The sequence below is a fragment of the Oxyura jamaicensis genome, chromosome 1 (assembly GCF_011077185.1).
Source record: "Oxyura jamaicensis isolate SHBP4307 breed ruddy duck chromosome 1, BPBGC_Ojam_1.0, whole genome shotgun sequence".
Lineage (NCBI taxonomy): Eukaryota > Metazoa > Chordata > Aves > Anseriformes > Anatidae > Oxyura > Oxyura jamaicensis.
In genome coordinates this window covers 72,956,755-72,975,549 of record NC_048893.1, presented here as the reverse complement: position 1 = coordinate 72,975,549, position 18,795 = coordinate 72,956,755, and the positions used below count along the sequence as shown (strand labels likewise).

The following is an 18,795-nucleotide window of genomic DNA, read 5'->3' as shown; positions in this document are numbered from 1 at the left end:
TGCTAAAAAAAAAACAGACTTTTGTTTCATATATGAGAGAGAAAAACATATTTCATGACCAGTTGCAAATGAAGGATAAAGAAAATCCATTGCATGAGACCAAGTATTAGTCTTGCATCCACAGAGCAGAATTTAGAGCAATTTTCAGAAAGAACTACTGCTATTCCATGTGATTACATTGCTAAAATAAGTTATTTCTAGCCAGACAAGGATCTCATCATAGTTCAAATCCCTGTGGTGACATTTCATGTTATATTTGAGGAATTCCTCAATAAAAATGTCAAATAGAGAATGAGTCAGGTTCCCCTGAGGATGGTTTTGGACATTTTCCAGTACAAATTTTAGCCAGGAAATCTTAACCAAACACCTCCTTCCAACAAATAAATAAATAAAAAAATTCGGTTAATTAGAAAGACAGAAATGTTGAAATAATAACGCAGGAAAAAATACTTAACCTGTCAGCCACAGTTGATATAATTAGTTGTGAATATTCATTTATAAAGAAGATTGTAATTGTCTTGCTATACAGACATTACTAGAAAAACATCCAATTAAGATTTAAAAAGAAATGTAAACACTGTCAAGAAGAGATGGCTTAAGATTTTGCACAGACTGAAGTCAAAATCCTGACACAAGTCTTCTCCATTACAATCTGTTTTCTAGAGGTTCCTAGATGGCCTGCAGGACTATCATTGAACTATCATTAGCTTCCATCCCTAGGCCTTCTATCTTAAATCACTTGACAAAGATTTCTGGTGATCTGTGTGTGAGAAATGCAGCCCAGGTCACTGAAAGAGCAATTCAGCTGTCTAAACATAGGAGTCTGACACCATTTTAGATTCCTTATATTATCCCATGTGACCACCAGCTCACACTCCAGATCTACAGCAGTAGATCCCGTGTCACATCTGCCAGCTCCAGGGTGTTTTAAATGGCACAAGACACCTATGTTTAGGCAAGCAAATTGCCCCCTAAGAATTCTTGTTGTCTGGCTCCCTATGTGTTGACAGAGCAGACCCCAACAGTAATGTCTGCAAGACCAAAATATGGGGGAGAAGTAGGTACCGTATAGTCTGATCTTGGTTCAGTCCCAGAAAATCTACTTCCATTTAAGCATATACACATCTGTGTTGCTGTATGAGAAGTTGGTTCAATGAGGGTTTTCAAAATCAACCTAAAGCCAATCTTACAGGCTCTTATATAAATTCATATGTTAAGAAATACATATAATTCTTGTATAAATGGAAATGACAATTCTATGCAAGAATACCCAATGTTAAGTACCCACTTAATCTATTTAATCTGTTTACAGACTCAAATTCAGCATGCTGATCGAACATTAATGCCATTTAGGGGTGTAATTTTGGGGAGGCATAGTTTGGGGTAGAAAGGACCTTAAAGACCACCTGGTTCCAACACCCCTGCTATGGGCAGGGACATCTACCCCCAGATCAGCTTGTCCCATCCAGCCTGGCCTCGAACACTTCAGGAATGGGGCATCCACAGCTTCTCTGGGCAGCCTGTGCCAGTGCATCACCACCCTCAGAGTAAGGAATTTCTTCCCAATATCTAATTTAAATATACCCTCTTTCAGTTTAAGGCTATTACTTCTTGTTCTATTACTTCTTGTCCTATCACTACACTCCTGACAAAGAGTCCCTCCCCAGCATTCCTCCAGGTGCCCTTTAGGTACGGGAAAGCTGCTGTAAGGTTTCCCCATAGCCTTCTCTTCTCCAGGCTGAACAACCCCAACTCCCTCAGCCATTCTTCACAGGAGAGGTGCTCCAGCTCTCTGATTATCCTCGTGGCCCTCCTCTGACCGGGGGCCTCAGAGCTGAACGCAGTGTTCCAGGTGGGGTCTCATGAGAGCAGAGCAGAAGGGAAGAATCACTTCCCTCACCCTGCTGGCCATGCTGCTTTTCATGCACCCCGGGATATGGTTGTCTTTCCAGGCTGCAAGCATGCATTACTGGCTCATGACAAGCTTTTCATCCACCAATATCCCCCAGGTCCTTCTGTGTAGGGCTGCTCCCTATCCACTCATTGCCCAGACTATATTCATGTTTGGGATTGCCTTGACTTAGGTGCAGGTCCCCTGCACTTGGCTTTGTTGAACCACATCTTGTTCGCACAGGCCACCTCTCAATCCTGTCACAGTCCCTTGGGGTGTCATCCCTTCCCTCCAGTGTATCAACCATACCTCTCAGCTTAGTGTCCATCCACAAACTTGCAAAGGATGCGCTCAATCACACCATCTATATTGCCGACACGTTAAATAGTACTGGTCTCTATACAGACCCCTGAGGAACACCACTTGACACTGGTCTCCACTTGGACATCAAGTTGTTGACTCCAGCTCTTTCAGGACAATCATTCAGCCAATTCCTTATCCACTGACTGGTCCATCCATCAAATCTATGTCTCTCCAATTTGGAGACAAGGATGTAATGTGGGACCATGTCAAATGCTTTGCACAAGTCCATATCAAAGACCATTCATTAGTTGCAAATATTCAATTTGCATTTGAGGAACAAACTTCCCCAGTCTGGTAACAAAATTAAAAGGCAACTGTGACCTCTTTTAGTGTCCTAAAGTTACACAATGGGAGACAGCAAGCCCTTTGCTATCATTCCCACTCATTGTCTGTTCACTGCATCTCTTCTGGGGGCAAGATGGTTCCTAACATTTTGGAAGTAATACGAAATGCCAGCTCAGAGAAACATGAATATGGGCAGACACTGATTCTGACAAACCTGTAAGATCTCTTGGCAAGCTTTGGAACAATACTTGGAACCAGAGCCACCTGTTAAACACAGTGGCTTATATTATTGTAGGCCTTTTCTGCCAAAACTGTCTGAATAGAAATCTATGAAAAGAAAATTAGAAACCTTTCTGTGTAAACCTGTATATTTCATGATCAGAGAGCAACACAGACAGCATGGGTCCAAGATAATCCCACAGATCTCCTGAAGGGTTCACCTTTTATCAGTTCATAATTGCAAATATACATTGCCCTACTTCTATAGGAATCACTTGGAAACAAAGTTGGTAATAGCAAGCTGTTCAAAACAACATACTTGCATATTTATTAGAATCTGTTCTGTTGGGTTCTGTTCAATTAAGAGATATTTGTGAACAACAGCATAAACAGTTTTTCTTTCATTTTCAAATGCATAGCTGGCTGCTCTTTGTTTAAGAAATACCAGTTGTACAGTTAATCATTTGACCACCTCAGGTTGAGGCAAATAAATCTATTTAGTCTGTTCTATGATAAATGAAATTTGGAAGTTTGAGTCAAAAGCCTGTCAATGGTCAGGATCTATAGTCCATCTGAACAAATATACTCAGTTTGAAAATGAACCAAGTAGGAAATACATCTACTGAAAAGTTAACCAGAACCCTGCTCAGAAATTCTACTTGTTCTATAGCTTCAGTGAGTGCAGGCTGGTGTTACTATACGTTATGATTTCTCATTCAGTACCTGATTTGATTTTTCTTGCAAAGAACCCCAACTTGACCAAAGTAAAGATGTTGTGTGACACAGATGAAATATCCCTTTTCTTCACTGTATAATGCACATTAATTTGAAATGAATTTGGTACTGCATCAAACAGCAGTTGTTGAAATTATATTGGGAATACTGAGAAAGACAATACGAGTCCTATGCACTGTGACTTAGCTAGAATAACTATCAAGTCAATGCGTATGGGAAACTGGATGTAGCAGTCAAAGTTTGTTTCCATGTAATTGGTGTAACGAAATTAAAACATAAAACACAAACTTTGTTTTCATTATATAGGATAGAGCCCACCTATTTAAAACAGAGCAATGGACATAAATCAAAATCACAGATCCCCAAATCCTAAGACTGCCGATACAACTAAGATCCTGCTCTGAACCTGTTTTTGTAGAGCTGGTGGACTGTGCCCATTTCCTTTGTAAACATCTATTACTGATAACTGTTCTTCTGCCTTGTTGTTTTGTCCAAGTATTCCTGCATCACAGCTGCACTTTTAACATTCAGTAATCTGTTCATGCAGTATGTTCTGGAATGCTTTTACCCTAAAAAGTGGGAAAAGGGGGAGGGAAAACTTTAAACTTACAACTGGAATTACAAAACTTGGAAGAAATAGGCAAAATATGTATGTGTTGTAGGGCAGATTACTTTTCTTAAAAAAAAGAAGTCCAAACATCCAGCACAAGCCTTGCTTAAATGAAAACAAAAAACAACTGTGACCTCCAACATTAGAGATGGACAAACTGATTTGAGTGTGTTAGGTTGATGAGTGCCAACTTTAAGGGTCTGGTCTAAACCACATGGGAGTCAATAGAAACACTTCAGCTTATTCAGTGGGATCTGGATCAGGTCTTCATCGAAAACATGTATGAGCTGACAAAATGCTGCCAGTACATCAGGCTTTCTTACCACAGTCATGAAATGAAACTTCCTTGCCAGCATTCACTACTTACCAAGACAGTTGTGGCCATCATGGGCTAACATGAACCCATCGTAGCAGGTACATCTGTAGTTGCCTGGAATGTTGATGCACTCATGGACGCAGCCCCCATTGTAGAAGTCATTTTCACACTCATCAATATCTAAAACACAAAAGGAGGAAAAAGAAGTTTTTGTAAATAAAGAATCCTATGAATACAGAAAAATTCTCCAGCCAAGCATGATCTTTGAATATATGCATGCTCCTAATCATTCTATACAATTATACTGCATATTCCATCCAATAGATGGCTCAGGGAATTACAGGCAGATTATATGAGGATCATATGAGACTGAAATTCAGCAAGCTTATGCCTAGAACACTCCTTCCCAGATTAACTGTAGTATCACCACAAGAAACAATGGTATGTTTTCAGATTTTTTTTAAGTGATTTTGGTATATTTTTATATTTAAAATGTACTTTTCATTTTCTGTTTAAAGTAATCAAGCAGACAATGAGTTAAACCACACTATTAATACAGTGTAATAGATAAAAGTATGCCGTCTTTAACCAGAAAGTCTTCTCAGCACAAGGATGACTTGATATATTCCTGACAACACATAAAGCTGTTTTTCTGTGCAATAAATCTTGAAAGGCACCATTTCTGAAATAGCTGTCAGTCTGCTGAGCTCTGTGAAGTTGCTCTTGATAAGACAGTTTTGTCTGTCTCTTTTCCTTTCCCCCAAAAGAGAAGCCCTGTTATAATTTTCTCTATTATTTCACCTATGACAGTGACAACAAAATTTAAAATTTTATTCCTAGAAAGTATGTTAGAATTACTGTTAATTATGATGTGTACACTGGCATGCAACTGGAAAACCACCATGAATGACAAGAGATATTAATTTTATTTCAACTGCAAACAATATGATCTTCCCTCATACAAAAAAAACAAAACAACAAAACAAAAACAATAAATAAATAAATAAAAAACAAAAACACTTCTTCACTCATTCTAGAAAGTGCAAACTTTCTTCTTTTTACAGATTGTATCTTGACTTACAGATGGGATGTCAGCATTACAATTGCTGCTGTGAATCCGTGGCACACATCAACCAACTAAAAATACACAAATAATTACAGTCTCATAACTTGATAACTGTCAGCTCTAAATCTGTGGTGTGCTAAACCAAAGTCCCCACCTACTGTCCCTAAGTTACATGGTGTGTGATATACTGATAAAGCTGCCTTTATCAGTATAAAAAAAAAACTTTTAAAACTATCACCAGAAAAGCTTAGCTACCTGGTATCATACCCAGAAACAATCCCAAAACGGCATGGTAGTCTGGGAAAAACAGATTCTTCTGAAAAGACAGCAGAGACTCGGACATTCACTGGCCCTTCAAGCATTTCTGCCCTTGGTCTGAATCTGAGTTTGTCCCTCCTAGCATAATCTTTGTGATTCCCTCCTAGCACAAAACTTTGAGATGTTTGACTTGGCAGAGCAGGGACAGGACCCCTCCAACCTTCTTTGTAGGTCTTACCCCTCAGGTCTGCCTGTCCCAGAAACCTCCCCTAACCTCAGAATAGCCTATGTCTTTGTCCACTTCCATCCAACAGCTTTGAAGCCCTCCTTCTGCAATCTCCTCAACAGTTCAAAATGGGAATTACTAAATTAACTTTATCTGCAAAAACAATTAGCTTTTTTTTTGCTTTTTTTTTTTTTTTTTTTTGTAACTCAGAACTCAGCACAACAAAAATTCTGGAAACAAGAAGGTGGGGAAAGGATCTTAATAAAAATAATACCTACTGATGAAAAGTAAACTTCCTAGTCTTTGAACCACTCCTCTGTTTTGAAAAATTCCCATCTTTCACTAAGTACTTTCATCCATTAGCTCTACCAATGCCTAGTCAGCGCAGCCTGTGGGTGTACTCTGCCTCCCAGAGCCCAGTATAATAAAAAACATCATTTGTGATTTTTCCTGATAACACTAACCAGTAAATCAGTTACTGCTTATGGGGGCTATTCTGAACACAGCTGCACTACAGTATTGCAAAGTCCCAGAGATGCTCTCCTGTCTTTATAGCCCAGTAAACCTGGTTACACATTTCTAGAGAATTCTAGTAAGTTCTCCACTTAATAAATATTTGCAAGGTTACTTAACCACTCATGAATATTGTTAAAAGCTTCCTATCATTCTAGGGCTACAAGGATAAAATCAGAGACCTACAGTAATGTCATGCTTTAAATGGGCCAAGTCAATAACTGAAAAGCACATAACAGGACTTAGGTGTCAGGTGTGTACTTTAGTACACTCCCAAGTAAAAAGATAACTTAATTTTAAGATTTGTTCTTAACTTTCATCCAGCACCAAGTTTTGTCTGAAGAGGAAATTCAGAAGACAGTGTGATCAATTGTTACGTTATTCAGTATCAGACTGCAATGCACTGCCTTGCAAATGACTGCAATCCACTTCCTTTTTTCAAACAATAAATGAAGTAAGACTATCTGTTTAAGTAAGCAACAGGAGAGCCTTACAAAAGGACAAAAATCAAAGAAACAAAGCCTTTTGAATGCTTACCCTTTATATAATACTGATTTCTACAAAGCTGTACTGTGATTAGAGGCACAAGGTGCTGATGTAACACAAATACTTAAGTTCCAGAAAGGGTGATCTAGCAGATACATAAACCAGAAAAACAATGAAAGGAAAATATTTTTTTCATCTCTTTCTCTCATGGAGTTCCTGTTATGTTAATTTTTGCCAAAGGGTTAGAGGATTACTTTTTGTACCCCAACAACTGTACAAAACTAGGAGTGAAGCCAAACATTCTGCCTATTTTTAAGAGACACGATGTGTGACTTTTTTTTTTTTTTTTTTTCACCACTGTTTCTTCCCCCTCTGAAAACACAATTTTATTTCAGAGACATCATCTATTGGCTGATAGGAATTGCTATCTCTAGTAAAAAACAAGAGGATAAGACTGGTGATTGCAACACTTCAAAATATGTATACATACATATTATCACAAAACCAAACCAAAGCCAAAAACCCTCAAAGCTGAAAGGTTAAACTTCTTTCAAGTTCCAGCTGCACCAAGAGAAATGCAGACATAGTGCCTGCAAACAATGCAAACACTACTCTATTTTCTCATATCCTTGAAAAAGGACATTCTTTAAATAATGCATTAATGAAAGTGTTGGACAACTGTAATTTACAGGCAGAATATTACATGTTACATGGCTTCCTCATTTAGCCTAATACAGCAATAAAAGCAATAGAAATACAAACACTATAGGCTTGCTCTTAATCTGTTGTAAAACTCAAAATTCCCAGGGGCCAGCTATGTTTGCTTCCTTTTATTTAGGTAATATCTTATTATTCTTTTTTCCCTGTAGTTGACAGAATTGGTTGTTAATCAAATTGTTGGCTCCAAGCAGCTCTAACTCAGAAAGTTAACGTTTTCTACTAATTTTGTAGTTTCAACTATCCTTACATTTTTTTTTTTAGTGTTTGGTTTAATATTGTCATTCACTGTGAAGGAATTGCCATAAAACAAAACCAAAACAATCAGGTAAATGCAATGTTGAATTAGCAAGGTTTACTGCAATCCAGCTCTCAGTGTGAAGCCTACGGTTATATCTGTATTGGCCAAATATTGATTTTCATATCTACATTGGCAAAATATTGGCAAAAAAAAAAGTTTTTACTGCAAGTAATTCCAGCTGTGCAGATAGGCAAGTCATGGGGTATCTGGTGAAGAAAATGCCAGAATAGGTTCCCTTAAAAAAGTGTTGTAGTTTTCCCTCTAGAATGAATTCATTTTATATGGTATTACACTGGCAGCAATTATTGAAGCTCTGGAAAAAAAGCTAGATACACCAAAATGGTTAAGACAGCATAGGGCCACTTATAATAATGATACAGCCTGCTAAGAACCTATTTATGCTTACTGAGTTTAAATAAGACAGCAACTCCCAAGGCCAGAGCTGGATGTGTACAACCACATTTTCAGTTGCTAGTGAGCTAAGTTCTAATTGTCCCTTTCTGGAACTGGTTTGGGAAATCTTGAAAATCCACTGCTTGTTTCAAAAGTTTTAAAAGATAACATTATTGGGAGGAAAAAAAAAAAAAAAAAAGATAAAAAGACTCTTGCTTAGTTGGGGGTACAACTAACTGTATAGGTTCATCTGTCTCACAAGATCAAAGAAGCTTGTATGCTACAGTGTAAGTCCTTCTGGAAAGCAGAGGTGAATCTTTTTGTTACAACCTGGAACTCTCTTTCAGCAGCCCTAGGGAATGCAGCAATGTCATACAATGCTATTGTCCTCCTCCATCAACTTGTTACTTAAAGGGTACATAAAGTACAAGCCTAATTATCATATAGGCATCCAATAACTTTAAAAAATTCTGGACAGTTATCTGAGAAAATCTTAGCATTTGATAACATGAGGAAGTGCTGTAATTTGCAATCACTGTATTCGAGTCATAGGAAGAGAATCTGAAGTTGTCTTCTTTACGTGACCTAATTCTTTTTAGTCTGGCAGAACCTGTATCCATCTTAAACAGACTGACTCTTCTTTCATTATTACCGCTGAGACACTCAGCAGCTCAGAAATTTGTTTCATTTGTGTATTCTGCAACAAAGGGATAGCACTCTCAGAAGTCTCACAAAGCCACTGTGATTTAGAAGCCTCCAGAGAAGCAGATCTTCCAGGAGCGTATACAACTTGGCTAAGAAATGTTCAAAATTAAACAAGAACTGATCTCTTCTGCTTCCAGCTTTCTGGTTTCAGCAGAGTAGAAAACACCACCACGTAATAACTAATGTCCAAAATACAAAAGAAACTGTAAAACAGACTGAAGAAATACTTGTTCCCATTTTGTCTAAACAGTTTCAGCCCAGTATCAAGAAATTTGCTGTGCACTAATCATCTTTTCCAAGCACTAACAATCTCTGCTAGAAGGCTGCAGAGACATTATCCTTGGAAAATATAAAATCTACCTCCAGCAAAACCCATTCCCAGTCTTAATGAAACCAATTGCCACTCATCACATCCTCAAATGTCCAAAAATCCTTACAGCACATACAAGAAAATGTATTTGTCAGCACAGCTACAGATCATTGTGGGCAAAGCCACTGAAATCAAAGGAAACCTCTGTGTGAAGTTGACACATTTTGGATCAGTGTCACAGCTGAACTGTCAAAGATGCCTTATGGCCATTAACATGCAAGAGCAGGAATGGCTGAGCCCTGAAAGTCAATGAGCCAAATTCAGCTTTTAGTGTTGAATTTCAACAGATTTCTATAGAAAATTGCGAAGTGTGCATTGTAACAACCTTTATCTTGGCAGCTGTCAAGGACACAGATCCCAACACTCACCATGCAGCAGAACTTCAAAATAGGAGTAGGACTGGGTAAAATATGAGTTCATTTGAAAGTACTTCTAGACTACTAATGTAAAGGAAAATCTGGAGTTAATTTAGTAAACACAAATTATAATTGACTTTGAAAGGAATAATTTATGTGCTTGGACATTTTAAAATAAATAGCCAAAGGAAGCTGTCTGCCCTCATCAATTTATTCTAAACTAAAGAGCCACGAACAACACTAAGCATACAGGTATATTACACAGATGTGGGGTATTTCCTAAAGCAGTTGGATCTATAAAAGAGCTAGAAAAATAAATATTAAATTCTTTGTAACTGTACCTCAATGGACAAATCTACATATTTATTCAGTATCTAAAGAAAAAGATATTTCTGTTTTCATCTTTATCTGTTAATCTAGCTGCTTTAAAAAAAACACTGCCAAGGGGCATTATGGAGACATTAAATAACATTGTCTTTAAAGACTTGCCAAAGGAACCCTGTTTTTACCTTCATGCTCCATGAGAGGTTCATGATAGCCCTTGTTTCACCTAAAGAAGACAACGCATACCATTTGCAGAATTGTGTATTATCAGTAGTTTTGTGCATATTGCCTGCTTCTCCAGAACTGGTATGTAGCAAAGGACATTGCAAAATGCTGGAATGCTTATTTTCATGTGGTAACATTCTGCACTTTTATGGCTTCTCTCTTAAAAGGTCTTAAAGAATTTTTACTGATTCATTACTGAGTTTGGTCACTGTTCCTCCCAGAGCTAATGAAGCATCTTCATTTAAAAAAAAAAAAAAAAAAAAAAAAAAAAGGCCAATACTAGCTTCCAGTTCTTATACAATTAAGAATAAAGCTACAGTGTGAACAGAGCTTTTTTTCATACCATTGCAAAGGAAGTTACTTTGTAATATCTAAAGGTGAAATGCCCTGGGGTGAAATCCCAACTCTACAAAAGTCAAGAGGCATTTTTGGCATGGGCTTTGTGGAGCCAGGACAACATTTTTTTCTGGAATGTATGGTAAAGAGATACCAGAGACAGGGTCAGCAATTAAATTTCTTGTTCCCACTTACAAATTCAGAATAAGAAGCAGTGTAGCATCAACACTGTTATTTTACTTTTAAGGAAGTAAGCAGAAATATAGTAACATGCAAACTGACAAGAATACAATGTCCTGGATCATAATCAGATCAACATCTGATATATTTTCATGGCTTTTGCAGTCCCCAAGTCATTAAAAAGAACAAAACCATGTTATTACCACATGGGAATATTTATATATACTCTGTTTCTTTGGCAGATTCTACATTTAGTATACTTTCAGGAGTAACACACACCCTGGATAACTTGAACTATGTAAGGTATTTGTATTTCCCATATTGAGTTGCCCTTTCCTTAAAAAGAGAACCATCTCTAGATCTAAAGGCCAGAAAAAAAGCTCACACAAGTTAAAGACTGTTTTGGTTAAGTGCAGCCCAAATTTGAAAGAAGTTCAGCTCTCTTTGGAAAGCATTCAACCCTGAACAAGGCAACTAAAATTATAAGATTCTCAAGGAGTTCAGCATCAGCAAATTTCCACATGTTCAAAATTACTTGAAGCCTTTCAGTGTTCTGTTCTTAACATTTGCAAGAGTTGACCCAGCTAGATGTTTGAAGAATCAACTGGTAAAATGTTACCAGTTCCACTCAATATGACCTGCTGATACTCTGCTTCCCTCTGTGACTTTTGTGATAGATGAATTTTGCACCCTATTCCAAGTCCAAATTTCATGAAGAAAATATTGACGTAACAAGAAACTGAATCATTTACATTTTTTCTACTCCAAACAAACCCTTGACCTCCATTTCACAATTAGGTCCATCTCCAAATATCCTTCACCATGAAAAACTTCCTAAGTCTCTTCTTCTGTAAGAGAAAACAAATTCAGATTTATCATTTGTAACATCTGGAAACAAATCTATTCCTTCTGATATATATATATTTAAATACTCAAAAATGCTAACATCTTTATTCTTTAGATGTTGTGACCTTGGAAACATTACAATCTAATGAATCAAAGAGGAACACACGGCAGTTTTTATGGCTTTCAAGTTGTCATGATATTTTCAAGGCGCTTGTGTCCAAGAAAACTGTAAAATTTGATAGACATTAGGACTAAACCGAGAGCCAAGGTGAAGGGTGATCAGGATGGGAATGGGGTAAAACCAGAAAATACAGTCTGAGGTTTCTCAGTGGAGAAAGAAAAGAGTAGAACAGGTACAATATTTTGTTTAGTATGAGGGTTTCTTACAGTTTAAATCCCTCAACGACCCTTATACTAAGGGCACTGTCCTTCCAGTATTTTCCATGTTAGTACATTCCTGAAGAAAAAAAAGCACAACACAAACAAACAAACAGCAACAACAACAAAAACTCAATTTTACAACTTTCTTCAAAAATGTCACAAAGCTCTATTTTCCACTATTAAAACAGCAGTTAAATGAAAATGCCTTGCAAACTTAATGGAGATGGTTTGGATGCAATCTGTGGCATTGTTGGGGTGTTTTTCTGGAAGATATCTCATACAGTTTCCCAGAAAACACTGTACTCTGTAGCAGTTTTATTTGCTTCCTCTTATTATGGGAAGGCTGAGCATAAAATTAATCATACTTTGCCTCTTCTATAAGTCCTTGTACAAAAGAGGGGAGAAAAAATGAATCCAAACCAAATTATGCAGGGGTATGGTCAGCTGGCTAAAAAGTACATAAATTTTTGAAGTGCAAACAGCCTCAAATTTATAACTATAACGCCTAAAACATTTAGTGTGCACTTGAAGAGTAAATAAGATATCAAGCCATTAATCACTGTCAGTAGGGTGGGACTTTTTATTTTCTGTTTATTATTGTGTTCTTCTCTAACAATAATTGTTATCTCCTTATTGTTAAAAGTTGTTTGAAGTCACAAAGAGTGAGGATGACCTTATGAGAGTCACCTTCCTTCCTTTTTCTTGAGGAGATGGACTAACTGCTCTGGGAAAAAAAAAAAAAAAAAAAAAAAAAAGACTCAGACACACAAGTCTTCTCTAAGGAGGCAATGGAGTATATGAACTTGTGAATTTATCAGCTGTAGAAAACTAGGTGTGTTTAGGAGTTACTGTTTTACTGTTTAAGTTTTAGTTAATGTTCTTTAAATATCATTTGGCATACAACAGGAAAAGAGTCACATCCAAAGATTCTGGTAGCTAGACACAGTTGTGTACCCCAGTGCTGTAAATTGAGTTCCAGTGACTCAGCTCACATTGTTAAATGGAACAAGGCAGCAGACTGAAAATCCAAACTTTCTGCAGTAGCTGCATGGTTATAATTTACATTTACGTTTGACAGTGAATGACCATCACATTCTTTATTCATTGATAAGAAATACAGTCTCTGGAGACTCCCCCTCCTTATATTTTTCTTAAATTCATTTTACATTTCTCAGTTTTCCCATCTCCTGTCTTTCTTATGCACTTCCCTCCTTTCCCACAAAAAATTGACTCCTAGTTCAGAGTCAAAAGAAAGTTTTTAATAGCTGGGCATTTTAATACAGAAACTTTGCCTCTGGGCATCAGATTTGATATACTCTTCTAAATGAGAGCAGGGAAAAGAATCTCCCCTTTGATTCATATTTGCACTTTGGAGCATGCTTTACTGCTTCAGTGTACACATACTTTACCAAAGGAAAGTTATCACTGAAGTACAGAGGATTAAAAATTACTTTAAAAACAAAACAAAACAAAACAAATAAACAAAAAAAAACACAACATCAAACTTAATGCTGAAATTTTGCATGCACTTGGTGTCATTTGCTGGCCAGATAAATACCTTTTATGGTGGTAAATATAACGCTCCAGAAGCAGGAACGAAGAGGAGATTAAATAAATAACATGGAATGTTCTTCATTTAGGACCCTGCAGAGTTTTTGACTGTTTAATAGATAAGTCTTCCTACTGCATTAATATTAGGTTTATAGAGCACTTTTTGCCATGAATTACTTTTGTGGGTCTAAACCCTTTGGACAGCTACCGTCATTTATGGAAAAAAAGTTTTCTAATAAATAGAATATGAATAGAAAACTTATTATATACATTTGTACATTATGTAAATTTATACCTGAGTATTATCTCTATGTGACATCTGCCATTCTAATCAGCACAATGGAAACTGATTTGGGACCATTCAAGCTCCATTCATACTTAATATAGCATTTTACCAGATTAAAAAAAAAAAAAAAAAAAAAAAAAAAAAGTTATCCTGCACCAGGCATCTTGAACTCTTGATTATAGTTTATTGTGGTTTCACATTTTTCCTAATTGATATTTAAACAGATTGGCTACAAGTTCTTTGAACTGCAAGTGAGATACTCAAATAAAGATGGATACCTGCAGAGCACACAACATTTTAGAGTCTGTCTTTATTTAGTGGTTGCCATGCCCGACAAGCTCAAGCAGAGAGATTTCCTGTTCAAAAGCTGTTATGAATGTGAAACATGACATTTGACAGCATTTTCCCCACCTCTTCTAAATCACAGCCATTTCCACCACAATTCCCCCTTTTAATATAATGGGAACCGTTTGCTTCCACAACTAATCCTGCAAGTTCTTGGAGATCTAATGGGAAAATATTTTTGTGTGCCTTACTGCCACAACTGGTGTGCATACATCCTAACAATTATGGTTTCAGTAAATCACAGCAGGAGCTTATTTCTAGATCTTCAAATTGAAATATGCATCTAAAAACTTTGAGGAAGACGTTTAAAAGTGTTAAACTCCCTGATTCACACTGACATCATTCACTTAGATTTTTCCAACCCTTCTGCACATCTACCTCATTTGCCAATTGTTTACCTCCAACCTTCCTTTGCATTTCATTCTTAAATTCCTGTCCATTGACAAAAGGAAACAAATCCAAGCCTCAATTTTGAAATAAATTCTCTTATTACCAGACAGTGAACAAACATTATTGCCCAAGAACCTTCATGTCGGAGAACAGAAGGTAGCTATTCCTCCTTGCTTATTTCAGAGTATGCAGCAGAGATGTTCCAGCAGAGATGCCAATCATTGTACAGGAAAGTCAAGTCTTGTGACACCAGGGTTTCCTTTTCAAATGATTTTTTCCATAGTTGCTTTAGCAGTAGCCCTTGGGCTAGTGCAGACTCCTAGATGAGATCTGTTCTGTTGCACTGGTTAACCATTCAGGAAATACAATGTACTTTACATCATGTAGAATTTTTAGAGCGTAGGGCTTCCTGTCATCCTGTATTATTTGATCAGACTCCCTATTTCATATGGGATGTGTATCAGACATGAAATTTACCAGGCTTACAAAATAACTTCCATGTATATAAACCATACAACTAATCTATCTATAAGCAGAGCAACTCTTATTGCATGCACCATGAAGCTGCTGTGAGAGAGTCACTGCACACACTCAAATGACCTGTTCAGGGCTGCCCTTCATTTCAACATTAGTACAAGTCCGATGGCTACTTCTAATGTGATAGATAGGGGTCCCATTTGTGTCCTCTTATAATGCTGGACCTAATAGTTATGAAGCCCAACAAATTAACTCTGCATATTATTTTCTCACTTATCCCAAATGCAGACAAATCCAAACATTTCCTCAACAGCATCCTTTATGGATAGAAGGCCTCCCAGCATTTTAGTTTGCAAGGAGCACTCTGTGCAGGCTGCCACTCTAAGGCCTTCACAAGTGTGAAGACAGTAACTTCCTATTAAAAAGTAGCTGACTGGGGGACAATTTAGATGATTAAAGCACAGATCCTTCTTTCTCATCATTTTTGCCACAAATAGTTTTTCTAACTGCAGAACTGTTTATCTGGACTAGGAAGGTCCACATGATAGTAAAACAGCTGTAACATAGGACACACTGAAAACAAGAGTATGGCTCATTCATTAAACTCAATGAAACAGAAGTCCCACATATCTTGTGGTAATTTAAGACCCTAGAATAATTTAGCAAGAGTAGTATATTAATACCTGCATGTTGACTAATTTCCAAATCAAATCATTTTATATTCCACTGTACTTACAAGGAGATAGTACTGGAGATTTCCTAATTTCCTATTTTCTATGGTACACACTAAGTGTAAGCCTGTTTAAAAATTATTTCAATGCTCTAGCCTAGATACAGTTGCAAAATCTGTATATAATTTATGCTTTCAGAAAAATGCTATTTTTTTTTTTTTTGGCAAGTCCTTAAAGATGCTGAGCCTACAAGGAAACAAATTGAGTAAAATGTTCTGAGATGCCACTACAACTATAAGAATTGTCTTCTCTATGAGGTTATGTATTTGCTTCAAGATCCTAGAGGACTTAATTGAACAGAAATTAAATCAAAGATTTATCACAGATTTTTTTAAAAAAATCTGTGATACACAATACTCAAACTCATTTTTGTCTAGCACCCTTCAACTTTATGCACTTCAAGGAAGGTAATAATGTTACTAGGCTACAGATTTTGTTATTATCCAAGAGTTGAATACAATCAAGTCACTTTTTCTTTCCGTGATGACCAGTTAAAGTTGTCAAAGAACTGTGCCTTGGAATATCAACATTCATCAAGTTAAATTATATTAAATTTATGATAATATAAATAATACCCTAAATATGAGCACACAGCACAGTCTGAAACAGCTGTAGGAGCTACTGGAATCAGAAGTCAGTGGATTTGAGACTGTACAATCAAAAATTATTTCCAGGATGCCAAAACATTTGGAAATTTTGCTGCACAGCTCAGAATACTAGTGCACCCCCTGAGCTTCATAACAACAATTCTATATTCACAATATGCAAAGTGCCTGCCATGTAGCATTGCTTGGGTACAGACTCTTCCATTTTTTTTTTCTTTATTTGGGAAGCATGGCCCTGGCCAGTAACAACAGGAAACCCTGGATAATGATGATGGTCAATGCAAAAGGGTTCTATTTCCAAAAGAATATTAGAATATTACATTAATGTAATTTCTGACAGGTCTAAAATTTTATTAACAAAGGGAGTTCATCATTTATATAGGCTGTCCTTAGTCTTCTAAAAAGCCATACAGAAGTAGATCTTGTGAGCCAGAGCTCTATTTACAACCAGAGGCAAATAATAATAGAGAAAATTTGAAAACCTACAGTAAACAACCTCTGTTATTTTAACCTGTGGGTGTGTAACAATCGTTCAGCAGAGACACAGAATGCAGACAGTGACCACCAGCATGGAAACCATCAACTCTTTCCATCATTACCCTTTACAGGCTCATCAAAACATTCCCTAGACTCACTGGCCAGTAGAGAAATAAGAGAGAACAAGGGGCTCTCTGAAAAAGAACTAATGAAGCTACACACACCCCTTTGCCTGGGACACAGGGGTGAGGGTTAGGCAAGGCCAGGGCAGGCTGTACAAACCCATATTTCACAGTGAGGAAAATCCAGGAAATGTGGTAAGGACAAAATTAAAAGTTCAACTGTGAAAAACACCATTGTTGACCTGTGAATCATCAAATATTTTCCATTATATACTGTGCTTGCATCTGGTGTTTGGACAAGAAAGAAAGATAGAGCAAACAGATGCAATAACTAGCTCTGCCAAGAAATTAAATATTTTTGCGCTATTGTTCAAATATCTGTACTAGTAAGTACCAAGGGCTTCTAGTGCTGTTAAGGCTATTCAGAGTAAAAAAGAATGAAACTACAGATATGGAAGTAGTAGCATGGACATTTACTGAAAACTGAAGTCAGTTTGTATTTATAGCCTGTAAATTTTCCTTTTGTAATTTTATATAATTATATATGTTTGTTACTTTTGTGAGGATGTTAGGTAAAAGAACCAAAGAATGACTATAACTTCTGTACAGTATTCAAACAGTACCATGCATTTGACTGACCACATCACAGCAAACTAATTGTACTGTCTTCTTCCCCAGTAGCAGAGGTATAAAAGTGGGTAGGTTTATACAAATATTGGTTGCATCCTGTAAACTTATCCCAAATACTCTCATTTAGATTATTTATCATGGAAGGCCTTTTACAGCAATGCTCTGTTATTATGCACAGATAAGCAAAATCTCTTGACTAAACACTTGATTAACAACCCAGTAAACAGTTTTTTTTTTTTCTTGTTTGTTTTGTTTTTCTTTTTTAAATTGGACAGCACATCCTATATAAATCTAGAGATTAGAGAAGTCACTTTTTGAAATGTTCTTGATGAGTTCCCCATGCTCCTCTTTCCTCCTTCCCATCTTTCTAGATAATCCTTTTCAAGGGCTATATCTGGTGTATGTTCATATATTTCTAAGACATATAAACGAAAGTCCAGGAGAAAACACATTATAACATTGTAATTTATTAATTGAAAACAGGGCACCAGGCCTAAATAGTTAACTCACCCATGATTAATAGAGGACTTAACCCCAGTAAAAGGCTCAAAATTAAAGGTGTTTTAGATGTTTATCAATTGGCTACTGGTTTAACAATGTAACAATTTCAAGTTAGATTAAACATCCAGATCCAACTTTTTAAAGGACCTATTTGTTTTCCACAACTGACTTAAGACTCTTCTTAATGAAGTATCATTTCCAGAAAAGTAGGAAGGCCAGTCATTCTGAAGATATTATTTGCCAGGCTGAAAAAATAATAACTTGTTTTGTAGGGTTTGGTAATCATCATGTAGAGACAGGTGATGTGACACTGATAGTAAATAATTGTAGGCAGGAGGCTCACAAGAAGCAGGTGTATATGACTACCTGTTTGTATGCAATTCTTTTCAAGCATACAGAGCATGGCTAAACACCTATCTACCAATTGTGTTTTGAAGAACACTTGTTGAAGCAAACATACTCATTTTCCATTTCTATTCTGAAAATGAAATTAAACACAGTGATTTGGATGAAATTTCTGGCTCTAAAAGTCTCCAAATTACTAGGTGCAGATAATAGTTACATCATTCTTCCATGTT

At 36.7% G+C, this 18,795-nt stretch overlaps 1 protein-coding gene across 1 annotated transcript in view; it reads right to left on the bottom strand.

Moving 5' to 3' along the window:
* SCUBE1 (signal peptide, CUB domain and EGF like domain containing 1) overlaps positions 1–18,795 on the bottom strand; it is a 206,042-nt gene that overhangs the window by 169,873 nt on the left and 17,374 nt on the right. Inside the window, exon 3 of the mRNA XM_035315412.1 lies at positions 4,471–4,599. Within this exon, the coding sequence (XP_035171303.1) occupies positions 4,471–4,599 (129 nt within the window). The remainder of the gene's footprint in view (positions 1–4,470; positions 4,600–18,795) is intronic.